At 52.5% G+C, this 13,531-nt stretch overlaps 4 protein-coding genes across 4 annotated transcripts; 1 reads left to right on the forward strand and 3 right to left on the reverse strand.

Moving 5' to 3' along the window:
- Positions 1–3,444: 3,444 nt before the first annotated feature.
- On the forward strand, positions 3,445–5,357 carry A1O3_06689 (uncharacterized protein; the record flags this gene model as incomplete). The annotated part of the gene is made up of 5 exons (XM_007736806.1): positions 3,445–3,580; positions 3,632–3,965; positions 4,027–4,553; positions 4,683–4,843; positions 4,944–5,357. 5 exons carry the CDS (start codon positions 3,445–3,447, stop codon positions 5,355–5,357), a joined length of 1,572 nt encoding a protein of 523 aa, XP_007734996.1.
- A 1,284-nt stretch (positions 5,358–6,641) lies between these two features.
- A1O3_06690 (uncharacterized protein) lies at positions 6,642–8,818 on the reverse strand (the record flags this gene model as incomplete). Its single annotated transcript, XM_007736807.1, has 7 exons — positions 6,642–6,776; positions 6,864–7,138; positions 7,223–7,439; positions 7,568–7,904; positions 8,057–8,413; positions 8,509–8,562; positions 8,730–8,818. The coding sequence occupies 7 exons, from the start codon at positions 8,816–8,818 to the stop codon at positions 6,642–6,644; spliced, it is 1,464 nt and encodes a 487-aa protein (XP_007734997.1).
- Positions 8,819–9,992: 1,174 nt separating this feature from the next.
- Positions 9,993–11,901, reverse strand: A1O3_06691 (uncharacterized protein; the record flags this gene model as incomplete). Its single annotated transcript, XM_007736808.1, has 2 exons — positions 9,993–11,678; positions 11,776–11,901. The coding sequence occupies 2 exons, from the start codon at positions 11,899–11,901 to the stop codon at positions 9,993–9,995; spliced, it is 1,812 nt and encodes a 603-aa protein (XP_007734998.1).
- Positions 11,902–12,622: 721 nt separating this feature from the next.
- On the reverse strand, positions 12,623–13,490 carry A1O3_06692 (uncharacterized protein; the record flags this gene model as incomplete). The annotated part of the gene is made up of 2 exons (XM_007736809.1): positions 12,623–12,812; positions 12,907–13,490. The coding sequence occupies 2 exons, from the start codon at positions 13,488–13,490 to the stop codon at positions 12,623–12,625; spliced, it is 774 nt and encodes a 257-aa protein (XP_007734999.1).
- Between the last annotated feature and the right edge of the window lie 41 nt (positions 13,491–13,531).

A 13,531-nucleotide genomic window follows, 5' to 3' on the forward strand; every position in this document is an offset into this window, starting at 1 on the left:
AGGAGAAGAGAGGAATAAAGGAGAAGAGAGGAATAAAGGAGAAGAGAGGAATAAAGGAGAAGAGAGGGAGATATACGGGCTTGCTCCAGTTCAATGGCCAGGTCCTAAATAGAAGATATTAGCTCTCAAGAGCCTCTTGGTAATAAAAAGGCAGTACCTACCGCCTGCCTGGCCTCCAATTGTTGCTGCTCAAGCAGCAGACTCTTAGAAGTAGATTAGTAACGTAGTATATTGAAGTTGAGGAGTACTCACCGCATAGCGTCGAAAGATATCGACTTAGGCCTGGACCCCTCCGCGGCCACGACCACGACCACCACTCTTCTGAATGCCGCTGCTTTGGCGTCGGGAGCCACCCCTTCTGCCACAGGACTTTCGTTAGTAGTAGAAACCAGGAGTCAGGAAAAGGTAGTACTCACAAAATAGTTGAATTGGTTGAAGTCGACCCCGGAGTGCGGGTGGTCTTGTACCTTGGCCATGAGGATATGACAAGAAAAGAACTCCCTAATACCGTACTCTTCTTCCATGTCTAGGTCCAGTCCGGGCCGCCGACCATTTTTCCATGGTTATGTTCGTCTGTTGTGTAAAGATCAGAGAACGGTTGGCCTCGTGGACGAGTCTGATGTATGGTCAGACCATTTCGCGAGTCGATGGAGCTGGGAGCTAGGAGAAAAGACTGTGTGTCAGTACTCGAAGTTAGGAGTTGGGAAAAGGTAGTACTCACAGAAGCCCGGTTGACTTTGTGATAGAACTAATAACCTGATTTAGCCTCCGTGAGACTGAATGGGTTGAGGAGAAGAGGTTCGACGTACGTGTCTCTGAGTTCTGAATGCATATGTCAGATGCCAGCCAGACAAGTTGGTGGAAGATAGTCGCAAGATTCTCTCCCAGGTTTAGGCAGTAGTCTACCATGCATACCATAGAGCCTGCGGTTGGAGTAGCGAGGAGTAGTAGAGAGCTGGAACTTGCGGGAGTATGGGGCGGAGAGCGTTGTATCCAACGGAGCGAAGAATGGTTGATGAGGAGCAGATCCCTTGGTAGTAGGACAACGATGTAAGAGTGAATCGAAGTATAAGAGATGAGGTACGTTTTTGTTTCTTTTTCTCTGATGAGGACAACGAGTTTTAGCCTTAGAAACCACGATTTAGGAAAAGAGATACTCACAAACAAAAGGGAATCTCTTCAAGTGTCTTCAAAGGATAGCGAGTCCCACCTGAGGGCGCAGGCAATTAAGTGGAGTTGACTTCGAAATAGGTGGCATTGGCTGCTATGGGAGAAGGTTTAGGAGGTATGAGTGAGTGGGAGATGACAGTTGGGCTCAGGCGCTGTGGCTGCACTTTTGCTTCCAATGGTCATGGCAGATCGCAGCGCTTTGCTTGAACTAGTACTCGGGTACACAAATACGCCTCGCTCTCCCTCCTCCGCTCTACTAGTCCTCATATCATTTGGCGAAGACTCGAGCACGGTCTCGCGCAAAGAAGAGATGGTTACAAGCATGAATGCAAAAAACACAAACTTGTGGTGCACGAGGAAGTGAAAATGTCGGCGCACGCCGGCACGAGCAGGAGTATCAGGGAGTGAAAAGTAGTCCTGCTTCGAAGTGGATTTATCAACCCAGCAATTCCTTGCAATGCGTTCAAGCTCTCCCATACACTGTTGGAGCAATAGACCTCCAATCTCACGCCCCTTGCTGCGCCATCACGGCCTTGGATGGCAGTGTGTCTATGTCACAGTGTTATCCTGGGGTTAGTGCTTGCTATATTACAGTGACGCAAGTTAGGCATCTCAAGGCTTAGAGGCTTTCTGCGGTTCTGTACATGATAAACTACACCGGCACAAGCATATATGTCAACTTACAGATCCAATATTAGTGCCATCATCTTACCACAGCTGGATCTAGCTTGCGATGACTCTACAACAGGCGATCACCCTCTTCTCATCATCTATCCTTCTGGCCTACCGCTAGGTTTCATGGGATTGGGTCATATCCTAGTTCTGCTCTCTTTCCGCAGTTTCTACACGTGTACGAATCAACGATCCCTCCTGTTCTTCCTCCTCCTCCTCTTCTTCTTCCTGACTGGAGAGACACAACACAAATTGCAGCAGATGTGGACAGAACCCTTGCAAGACGCGGCTCCGATTTGACGCAGAACCAGATCAACATCACAGCTGGTCGTATCGCTCAGCAGGAAGAGCAACCTACCTATCCATAGGGATTGAGATGTAATGGTGTGACAGTTATGAAGAAATTTCATCCTGGTAATCTCTTCAACCATCACTTGAAGGCTGGAGCTACCCAGAGCAGTCGTATTGCCCGTGGCTACCTATAGGTAGGTACTGAGCGGTGTACCACTCACACCTAGCCATCGGGTCAACTTTGCCTGGTTTAGCGCTGACCTCGATCTCAACAGCTGTCACCCCTGGCCTCCCATCTCTCGGAATTAAAGCTCATCCGGAATCGAAAAGAATGCATTACAGCCACGCCGTCTCAAACCCCTGGCTCGACTTCAAGCGAGACTCAATCTCAAATTCGCCCGAAACTGGCCGCAGCTCTTGCTCTGTAAGGATTGCTGAAGCTTACCGAGCGCCTCACCGAGATCACGCAGAGAGCCGACAATGATTTCTTGATATCGAGAGTGGGCGGTGCTGTCATGCTCTGATAGTCCTGCGCAAAGAAAAAGTGTGTCAAGACGCCTAAGCCTAGATATTGCATAGTGACAGGTGCCGAGAGGCTCAGGGGGCTAAGAGGCACTCTGGACCTTTCCCCCCGCCACGTCCGTCCTTGAGATTGGATACAAGGCCTTCTGAAGACCAAGATGTTGATCATGTGCGCGCCACTGCTCGCTTGCTCTGTTGGAAGTAACAGCAATCTCTGCTCCATGGCGCTCCCTGTCCATCACAGTTGCATCACTGCTGCCGCTCAAAAGTCCCACCAGGCTGCCACGCGTTCCATCTCCTGGCCCGTTGTGTACGATATGATGCCCTTGTTCTCGGGGCACCCCTGGATCCGAATGGTAAGACTTGGGCGAAGGAGGCTGTTTATTGACCGTTCCATCCCGTTCTTAGGCCTCAGACCCCAACCCATCATTTCGCTTCTTCAGCACATGGCGCTATTGTGCCGCGCTGGCTTGTAGAAGAGACAAAGACAGCCAGTTTGTTCTATTTCTTCACCTGCGGTCGAATTATGATTGAGCGGGCCCAGTGATTAGGATGCTACCGCCCCGTAACCTGGGGTCCCCGCGCGGTCTCGGTCCTAGTCACACAGTCTACCCTTAGCGGGCCCATTATGCTCTGGCCTGGTATGGACGTGTTCATGGCATAAAGGAAGCCACATGGTACAGTCTTGAGCCGAAAACTTCATCCTGGACTGGCCCTTTCTGAAATTCCGAGAGGAACAAGGAGTGTACGCACTCTGCATTCGTACGGCCTGGGCTTGCGACGTCAAACATGTTGCGACTCACGGCATACAACGTGTGGATCGTGTGCGCCTCCTGTCTCGGGGCGTACTCGTATGGATTTTCCTATGCAGTCTTTGTCACCTCCATTGGAGAGCCGGGATTCTTCCTCTTCTTTGGCTTGGACCGTGAGTTCTATAGGGTGCCGAAGCGTGCCCTTGACTGATGAGAGACTACAGCCACCTCAGACCATACCGCCTCGATAATCGGGGCCATCAGCGCGCTTTTCTGCGCCGGAGCAGCCTTCGGCGCCATCCTACAAGGCTGGACCAGTGACAAATACGGACGACGCCCGTCGCTGGCCATCGGTGGTGCCATCTCCATAGTTGGCACCGCAGTGGTGGCTGGATCATGGAACATGCCCATGCTATTCGTCTTCCGGTTTGTCACCGGCTTGGGCGTCGGGCAGCTCTTAGCCTTGGTTCCTATCTACATCGCTGAAGTGGCTCCTCCGCATCGACGCGGGTTGCTGAGTGCCTTGACGGGCTGTGGCTTCTCCTTGGGCTACTTGAGGTAGGCGGGCATCCTCCTGTCCTGTCGGGAGATGAGATTGTTCAATTGACTCGTTCAACAGTTCCGCCTGGATTGGTTACGGCATCTTTTTCACCAGCAATATGACGGCACAATGGCGTATGCCACTGTGTCTGTGTCCGATTGCACCCATCGGCCTCGTGATCGCATGTTATTGGATCCCCGAGTCTCCCAGATGGTTGATCTGGAATGGTCGATCTTCCGAAGCCTGGGTGGTGATCCAGAGGGTACACCACGATCCCACTGACGCGCAAGATGTTGCGGCTCATGCGGAATATATTCAAATCCAGCGGCAAGTGGAGCATGACAAACAGTTCAGTCCAACCTACCTGCACATGTTCACCGTGCCCTCGTGGAGAAAGAGAACACTGATCGCCATGTTGGTCATCTTCGCGGTGCAATCAGCCGGCCTGAATGGCATCACCACGTATTTGATCCTGGTGGCCCAGGGTGCTGGCCTCACCGGTTCCTCGTCACTTTTGATTTATGCCATTTACGTGGTGATTGCCGTGAGCTTCAACTTTGTGAATGCCGCCATCATCGACCGGGTGGGACGGAGGAAGATGCTTCGTAAGTGAAGAACTCTCTCGGAGACCTTACAAAAGATGCGTCTCGCTTGGGACGTTTTTCCTTTTGGTCACTCTTCCTTCCCGTGGATTAGACTTAGACTGACGAGTGCCGGCACGGCGTGCCTGACAGTGACGGGGATTGCCTGGACAGGACTGAGTCTCCTCTCGGCCGCTCTGCTCGAATGGAAGTATACTGGCACGGGCAACAAATCAGGAAATTCGGCGGCGATATTTTTCATCATGATCTTTGGTCTGGGGTTGGGCTTGTTCCTTGACCCGACGCAGTTCACGGTCAGTCCAACTTCCGACTACTCTTGCTCTTTGCGCTGTTACTCGTCTCTGTCTCGCGGATGGTTATGATTCCCACTGACTCTTTGATTTTGGGGAACAGTGGTGCTCCGAGGTGTTCCCAACCATCATCAGGGCCAAGGGTCTCACCATTGCTCTTTTCACCTACTTTGTGGCCACCATTCTGTACACGGCTCCGGCCCCGACCGCGTTTGCAAACATTGGATGGAAATACTACCTGGTGTTTGTCGCCTGTGACGTTGTCAGCTTCATCACCTTATACATCTGGATGCCCGAGACCACGGGTCTGACGCTGGAGGAGATGGGCAAATTATTTGGCGACGAAGTGGTCACTCACTTTTCCCAAGATGGCCGCGGACTTGTCGAGGTCGATGCCATGGCCGCCTTTGAGGAGAAGATTGACTCGGCACAGGTTGAGAATATCAAGTCGGAGGCAGAGACGGGGAATGGGCCTCACGAGAAGCATATCATTGAAGAAGGGAAGCATGCCCAGTGAGCGAGTGACCTGGGTAGGTCAATCCTATGGTACTGGTGCTGGAACTGGCGTTGATCAACGTTGCTGACACTGAGACTGACCATGCTCCGGCGAACGTTAGTCACTGACACTACACTGGTCGGCGCTGACACTGGCGTGTGGAATGGGGTTGGATCTAGTGTGTAAAGCCAAAGTATTCGAGACACGACACAGGGCGGAGAAGAAGAAACAGAAGGAAGACATGTCGAGTTTTCCTTCTTGAAAAATGACGGCACGGTACATAATAATAGGTCCCCGTGATATGAATTCTATGAAACTTACCTACCTAGGCACTAACTTAGACATTCCCTGTCTTGGCCTTTGACCAGAAGGCTAATATAGGCACGCCTATATAATCTAGGCTTCCCCTATACCTCTGTGATAGAGAACATGGAACATTTCGAACCTTTGACATAGTCATAGTCACAGTCACGCCGGTGCCTTCCAGGCGACATAGTGATACCTGAGACACCATGAATATGAGTGCCTAGTTTAGGACTGTAGGACATGGTTCTATCGAACTTAGGCTTGAGGCGCTAACTTTAGGCATTCCCGGCCTTACTATACCCTTTAACTAGAAGGCAGGTATAGACATACCTATATAGTCCATGCTCCCCCTATACCCATTTGATAGAGAACACGGAACATTTCAACCTTTCACAGGTTCTATATGGCGGAAAGAAAGAGAAGAAAGGTGGGATATACTGTATGACATGGACATGGACATGGTTCTACGCAGCTCGGAAAGAAAGAAAGAGAAAGTGTCATGTAACTCAATACTGTTCTGTAGGTCCACACCCCAAACCCAATGGGGTTTCTATGCTATGCTATGTGCAATCATCAATATGGTGTGATGTGATGGAGCGGTAGAGTGAGAATGTACTGTTCTGTTCTGTTTATGAATTCAGAATTCCATCTCGTCTCGTCTCGTCTCGTCTCATTTCGTCTCATCACCTCTCATCAGTGCCTCCCTCTGGCGTCTCCTTAGAGTCCTTTTTTGGGGTCACCTCCACCTCCACTTCCCCAGATGGAGTGATCTCCTGACGACATCAAGAGAATGATGAACAGTGGACGGGACGGGATGGGATGGTAGATAAGATAGATGATAGTGCATTAAATCATCATAAATTGTAGATTCTGGATTCTATTCCAGTGCCCGGCACTCATTAATGTAATGCAGTGCAGCGCAGTGGCAACGACAATCCAAGTCCAAGTAGTTGGACGGAGCAAGATTATTTTTTCTTCTTTCTTTGTTTCTTTCTCTTTCTATGCCCGTTCGACTTGGGCGACGTCGACATGGATCTTGGCGGCGTCGGCCTGTTCATCGGAAATGTCCTGCAGTTCGAATTCGACCTTTTCGCCGAAGGCGTGGTTGATTTCCTCGAGGGTCAATCCTTTGGTCTGGTGGAGGGGAAAATGTTAGTGAGTTGTTGGTTCAAGCATGGCAAGGAGGAGACGGGTTGAAATAGGGCTAAAGTGATAACATACCTCAGGGAAGAAGAAGAAGATGATGGGGAAAAAGAAGACGTTGCAGGCGATAAACACCAGGTCAAACTTCCAGCCGATCTTGTCCAGCGCGATCGGGGCGGTCTGGCTAAAGGTCAAGGTGATGGCGTTGGCGACGAATAGGGCCACAGCCATGCCGTTGGCGCGGATCTTGGTGGGAAGTACTTCGGCGGCGTAGGCGTATGGAGAGGCGGCAAAGGTACATCCGAAGAAGAAAATGTAAACCATGATGAAGGCGATGCCGGTTCTACCCCATACTAGAAGAGAGTTAGTTTAGGGTAAAGATATATCCAGGGTATGATAGTGAGAAGGAGAGAGAGAGAGTGTGAAGAATCACTTACCAGGATCGCTAGTCTGGGCGAATTTGGCAGTGGCGGCGGCAAAAATGCCCAAACACACCGACAGGATGAACAAGCCAGACAGGAAGAGCTTGCGTCGACCCAGGCGATCGATCAGGATCAAATTCACCGAGCCACCGGTCATGTTGCAAATGCCGAAGACGCCGGTCATCAAGAGAGAACGACGGGTGGTGTAACCAAGACCAGCGTAGAAGACGGACTGCGTGTCGTAGTCAGCAAAGAATTCTTTGGAGGAAGAGGATGAGGATGAGGACGAGAATTCATGAACTGCATGTCCATGTCCATGTCCCCGATAGTAGAGCCTTTAACAAGCTAACTGTGACTCACCTGAAAGACTTGAATGGTTTGAGCACCAACGCACTGGACGGAAGTCATGGAAGCCACAGCTGTGGCCACACGGCGCAGTTCTTTGGGGTTACTGAGGATATGATGCCACGAGGCGTCGGCCTTTTCTTTCTGTTCGACGGCCAGTTGGGCGGAGATCTGGAGATACTCCTTCTCCCAAAAGGTGGGATCTTCATGGTCATCGTGCAGTCGTTGCAAGACGGCCTGGGCCTCGGCGTGTCGGTCCTTAGAGATCAGCCATCGAGGCGAGAAGGGGATGAAGAAGCATCCGATGATGAGGAGGATGGCCGGTACGCATTGCATGGCGATGGGAAATCTCCTGTTTGTGAATCCAGTCAGTATTCAACCAATACTAATGCCAATACCGATACCGATACCAATTTCGATTTCAACCCCAAAAGGTGGAGTGAGAAAAGGAGGAAAAAAGGGAAAAAAAAAAAAAAAACCGGGCAGACGCTTGGACCTTCTTACCATGAGAAAGATGCGCTGGAGGAGAAATTACAGGCAAAGCCAATCCACGAAGCCAGAGTCCCGGCGAAATTGAGCGTCACAATCTGGAAGGCCACCATAGTGCCGCGAAGATGAGGAGGAGCAATTTCGGCCTGATAGACGTTGACGGTGGTCAACATGATGCCTGAGGCGATGCCTGCCACCACTCGGCCGGCGAAGAAGAGCCCGACTTCCTGCGCGGCGGTCTGGAAGATGGCGCCGATGAGGCCAATGACACCCCCGATCTGAATCGTTCTTTTACGCCCGAATCGATCGGCCAGCAGACCAACGAAGAAGAGTCCGACGATCAGGCCAGCAAAGTAGCACGAGCCAATGGCACTGGGTGTAAAAATCAGTTTTGTGCCTTTGGTTGTTGTTTTTTTCCTGGGCCTTCTTGAGGGGAAATGCCAGATCAAATACAAGCACAAACGTACCCGAGAACGGTAGAGCTAGGCTTAAAGTACTCCAAGAAGCCTTCCTGTGAAAATCTAAATCCAGAGGACCGAGTCAGCGAACCATTTTGTAGAAATGAGAAAGCGAGAGAGTAAGAGAGCGGGTGTCTGTCTGTGTATGGGTGTGTAAGAGAGCTCCAGGGGTTGTTGGCTCCTTCTCTCTTTCTCTCTCTCTCTCCATTTGGCTTCAAGTCTAGACTTACGTTCCAGCAATAACGGCAGCATCGTAACCGTAAAGCACACTGCCAGAGCCAGCAATGGCGGCGCACATCCAGTTGTATCCTTTCCCCATGCTGATGTTGACGCTGATGCGCTTTCAATGTATGTAAGATAAATGGGCAGCAAATCACCAACGGCGGTGACACAAACAAAATCCCAGGTCGATGTCGATGATCAACACAACACAACACACCACAGGCGTGGGGGGTACACGGGGCAGAGTAGGGAGTACGGGGTGAAATAAGAGATAGACACGGATACACAAAGGCGGAGTTGGGTTGGGGTTGGACTGGGGACTATATATGTATATCCGTCCAGGTATGATTTACTCTGTACGAGTGTACATGGTGTCTGCCCAGTGGCGCGCGCCCTAGGACGAGTTGACTATAAACTACGGGATACTCTGTATCCGTACACTACAGTCACAGTCATAATGTAGAAATGGACCCAAGACCACGACCACGACCCCCAGCAAATGATCAATCATCATGTCGGGGGAATGCCTGGGGAGCTAAGAGCCCCCTCCTGACCCTTGGCCTTTCCCCCTTCCACCCCCAGAGTGGCTGGATTCCTGTCCTCTCCCCCCCTGATCCCTCTCTATCTCTTTCGCTTTTCTCTTTTTTCCTCTTTCTCTCTCTTCCGGTAGGATTTCGGGAGGACTTCGCCACGAAATACGACAGGCAGAAAACCCAAATCACTTTATCTAAGTCGGGTATGGTCTCCACTATAGACCCAGTCGCTTGGAACCCAATACGGTCTATTGCCTATGATTCTACAGAGATGATTGGCTTCAGCGCTTTGTTTTGTGGGTCGCTCCTCAACGCCCGTCGCTAGTTCGAGGCCTGGGCAAGGCTAGTCACCCGCCACTTCTGGTCTCGGCCTCGCCGGGGTGGGATTGGGTGAGTGGGAGGTGGGGTTTGGGTGTGGGGGTAGTCAGGGGTCCCATGACCACGCGGATGGCCAGGGAAGAGAACACGAGGCAGCTGGCACATCACAGGACAAGTTAGATCGGAGAGAAAATAAAAAATGTTGATTTAGTACCCGTCTGTGCGTCCCCGGAGCAATGTTCGTACAAGGAAATAAATCTGCTGCTACGCACGCTAGTATGAATATGTCTATGCCACGAGGCGACACGAGGTGGGGGAATACATGCAGGTCGGGGTTTAGTCCGGGGAAAGGAGTTTGGGTCCCTACCAGCGGTCTGGGTTTGCGACCTCGATCCTCGAACCTGTCAAGGAAACTTTTCTTCACTCCAGTGCCTTTCCCGCCAATTGGTGACCCGCGACATAGCCAAAGGTCATTCCAGGCCCGATGCTCGACCCACCACCAGGGTACTCTCCGCGCATGACCGAATTGGAGTCACAGCCGACCGCGTAGAGGCCAGGAATCGGCTGGTTCTTTGCGTCGACAACCTGGGCATTCTCGTTGGTCGCGATGCCGTACGTGGAGCTGACGTTTCCGGGGTACAAGGGCAGCGCGTAGAATGGAGCCCGTACACAGTATCCCAGACTGGAATTGGGAAGCCCGGTGCTGGGGTCCCCGTAGAATTTATCGTATATCGTCTCCCCACGGTGAAACTCCGGGTCGACCCCAGTTTTGGCGTACTCGTTCATCGCAGCCACCGTCTTTTCCAATTCCTCGGCCGGCACCTCAATCTTTTGCGCGAGCTCGCGGATCGATGGCGCCTCGATCAAGTAGCCGTCGCGGATGAGGTGTCGGACAGGCATGGGGGCGGCCAAAGCAAGGCCCATGCCATATTTCCGGAGGAAGGTGCGGTCGGCAATGAGATAGGCTTTGGAGATGTTGAGCTGGTGCAATTTCTTGACGAATTCTTGGTACGGCTCCGCCTCGTTGCCGAAGCGTCGGCCGTTCGGCGCCACGATGATGGCTCCGGGCTTGGTTCGATCGGTGGAAAAGTGTGGGAAGCGTCTGATCGGACCGTCCTTGACCTTGTGCAGCGAGATGGGAGCGAAGATACCGTTGTTGGGGTTGGGAGGAGGTAGATAACCACCCACGGCTTGCGCCATGTTCTTCCCATCGCCCACATTGTGTTTGGGCGCCGCCGACCATTCGTGGGGGAAGACTTTCCGTGCATCCTCCTCGGACCTGGAGAAGCCGCCCCCGGCGAGGACCACCCCTTTCTTGACGTTGATCGTCGTCGGGCCGCCATTGGACCGGTTGATCACGATGCCCACCACCTCCTTCTTGTCGTTGGTGATGAGCTTGGAAGCGGGAGATTCTTTCCACAACGTGACTCCCTCGCCGCTGCATGTTTTGAGCAGCCGGCCGACAAGGGCGTTCCCGTTGGCCATATACGCCCCTTTCCCAAAGCGTATCACATCCCACGCGTACCTAAACACTTTACTGCTCGACGCAATGAAGTTGGATAAGGAACCGAAAGCATTGGTAAGGACGGGGATTTCCGCCGGATCGACTTGGAGCGACCCAAAGACGTGGTAGCCTTCCAAGGTATAGCGGACATCGTTCAACAGACGCCGGCCCAGCGGGCTGCCATCGTACTCCTTGGTCAATATTGTCCTTGCGGCCGAGGCGCCAGGGATGGTTTCCTGGTAGTCGGGCAAAGGTACAGGCTTAAATTTCATTTCAGTGTTGGCCTCCATCCACTCGACCATCTTGGGACCCTGACGGAGAAATTGATGGACCTTGGTCTGGTCATAAAGATCGCCCAGCACGCGCTTGAGATAGCCGTCGGCCTTTTCGAAGCTGTCGTCTGTGATGCCGACTTCGGGCTGGTGCTTGTTGGCGGGGATCCAGGCGCCGCCACCAGAATAGGCGGTCGTGCCCCCGAAGAATCGACTTTTCTCCACGACGAGCGTCTTCAGCCCGTATTTGGCGGCAACCGCGGCCGCGGTCAGGCCAGAACAGCCTGAGCCGACCACCACCACATCATAAGTGTTGCCATCGTCGCGTCGCTGAATGGTTGGGTTGCACTCGGTCAGAAGACGTCCACATCAAACATGGGTTCTTGATGCACAATGCGGGGAAGGGAAGAAGACAACACTGACTGACCTGAGCGGTGGTTTGAAAGCGTCTTATTGACACTGGCTGACTGAGCCTTGTTCTGGTTGACACCTGGATTGTTCGTGGGCCGAGAGCGCCCACGGGACGTCCCAAATGCAAGCTGGGGACCGCCATGGATGATGTTTTGATGGTGATGAAGAGAAAGAGAGGCTGAGGCTTCTCAACCGGACCGCCATACTGTCCAGGTCAAGGGAGACCGCTTCTAAAAAGGGTAAGGGGGAATTCGGGGTTGGATATCGCCTCGAACGTCGGGGTGACTTCGGCTCTACACAGATGGGGCCCCCAAAGACATTGGGAGGGGTATTGAACACCTCGGGTTGTGACAGTGGGGAAGATACGGATCAGTCGGACCTTCATTAGATATCAGGGGGGACGTTTGAAGGGGGATGGAGTATGATTAGAATCTCCGACGCCAAGGCTCAGCCGTACTACTAAAGGTTTAGTGGGGTGATTATATTCTCTAGTTGCTCTAAAGTGTGTCTAGCTGACATAATGACCAATTAAACAGCGGATGGACGACTAAGGCTCATAATAGCTCAGCCACAGGGAAGATAGCGTATATTTTAGGTGCCGTACTAACTCATCTGAAATTTGCCTCCTCCTGCAAGTGCCTGATTTTAGACAAAGTTGTCCAAGCTCAAACACGGGCCAGTCACTGATGCTTTGAAATTCAACAGTGGAAAACCATGGCAGGCTAGACGCACTGACAGCTGCACAATTCGGCGCGTGTCTATGTCCAGTTGACAAATCATGCATCCCTGGCACACCCGGCTCCCACCACCCACCACCACAGTTACCGCAGTCACCGCAGCCACGCGATTAACCCTCGTCCTGCCTAGGACAACATCCCTCCATCCACCACAAATGCGGATCCTGTCACGTAGCTTGCTTCATCACTGAGCAAGAAGGTGAAGATGTTGGCAGCCTCGTCCGGTTCTGCCACCCTGGCCAGAGGCACCCTAGAAAAGACCGAGTCCAGCTTGTCGGCATCCAAGGATGCCACCATGGGTGTTCTGATGATACCACTATATTGGGATTGCAAGAGATGATTCGATTCAGCAAAGGAACCACAACCACAAGAGTATGAGGAAAAGAGAGCGATAGGAAAGGCACACTTACGGGGCCACGCAATTAACACGGATGCCACGAGCTCCTACCTCACCAGCTGCGCTCTTGGTCAATCCCACCACCGCGTGCTTGGTGGCTGAATAGACAGAGTTCTTGGGATGGCCCTCCAAGCCGGTGGTGCTGGAGGCATTCACCACGCTCGCGCCCTTTTCCATCACCCGTAGCTCAGCGCGGAGGCAGTTGAACACACCCTTGAAGTTCACCGAGGTGATGTAGTCAAACTCATCGTCGTCAATCTCAGTCAAGTCTCCCACCCCGAAATTCTTCCCTAGCACCCCGGCGATGTTGGCCGCCGCATCCAGTCGCCCAAAGTGTTTCACTGTTTTGTCGATCCACGCGTCGACCTGCTTGCTCTGTCGGACATCGACCACGGTGGTGAGGATCTCGGGGGTTCCAGACGATGTGCCACCTGTGGCCTTGGCCTTGATCTGGTCGACAGCCTTGCTGAGCGCCTCCTGGTTGATGTCGGCCACCGAGAGCCGGGCTCCGTGTGCGTAGAGTCTGGCGGCGGTGGCCAACCCCATGCCAGAGGCGGCCCCGGTGACAGCCACAACCTTTCCAGCAAGACTGCTCATTGTTGTTTCCGATTGTATCTGCCCTGCCTTGGCTTCTAAGG

Source organism: Capronia epimyces, assembly GCF_000585565.1.
Source record: "Capronia epimyces CBS 606.96 chromosome Unknown aczIQ-supercont1.5, whole genome shotgun sequence".
Classification (NCBI taxonomy): Eukaryota; Fungi; Ascomycota; class Eurotiomycetes; order Chaetothyriales; family Herpotrichiellaceae; genus Capronia; species Capronia epimyces.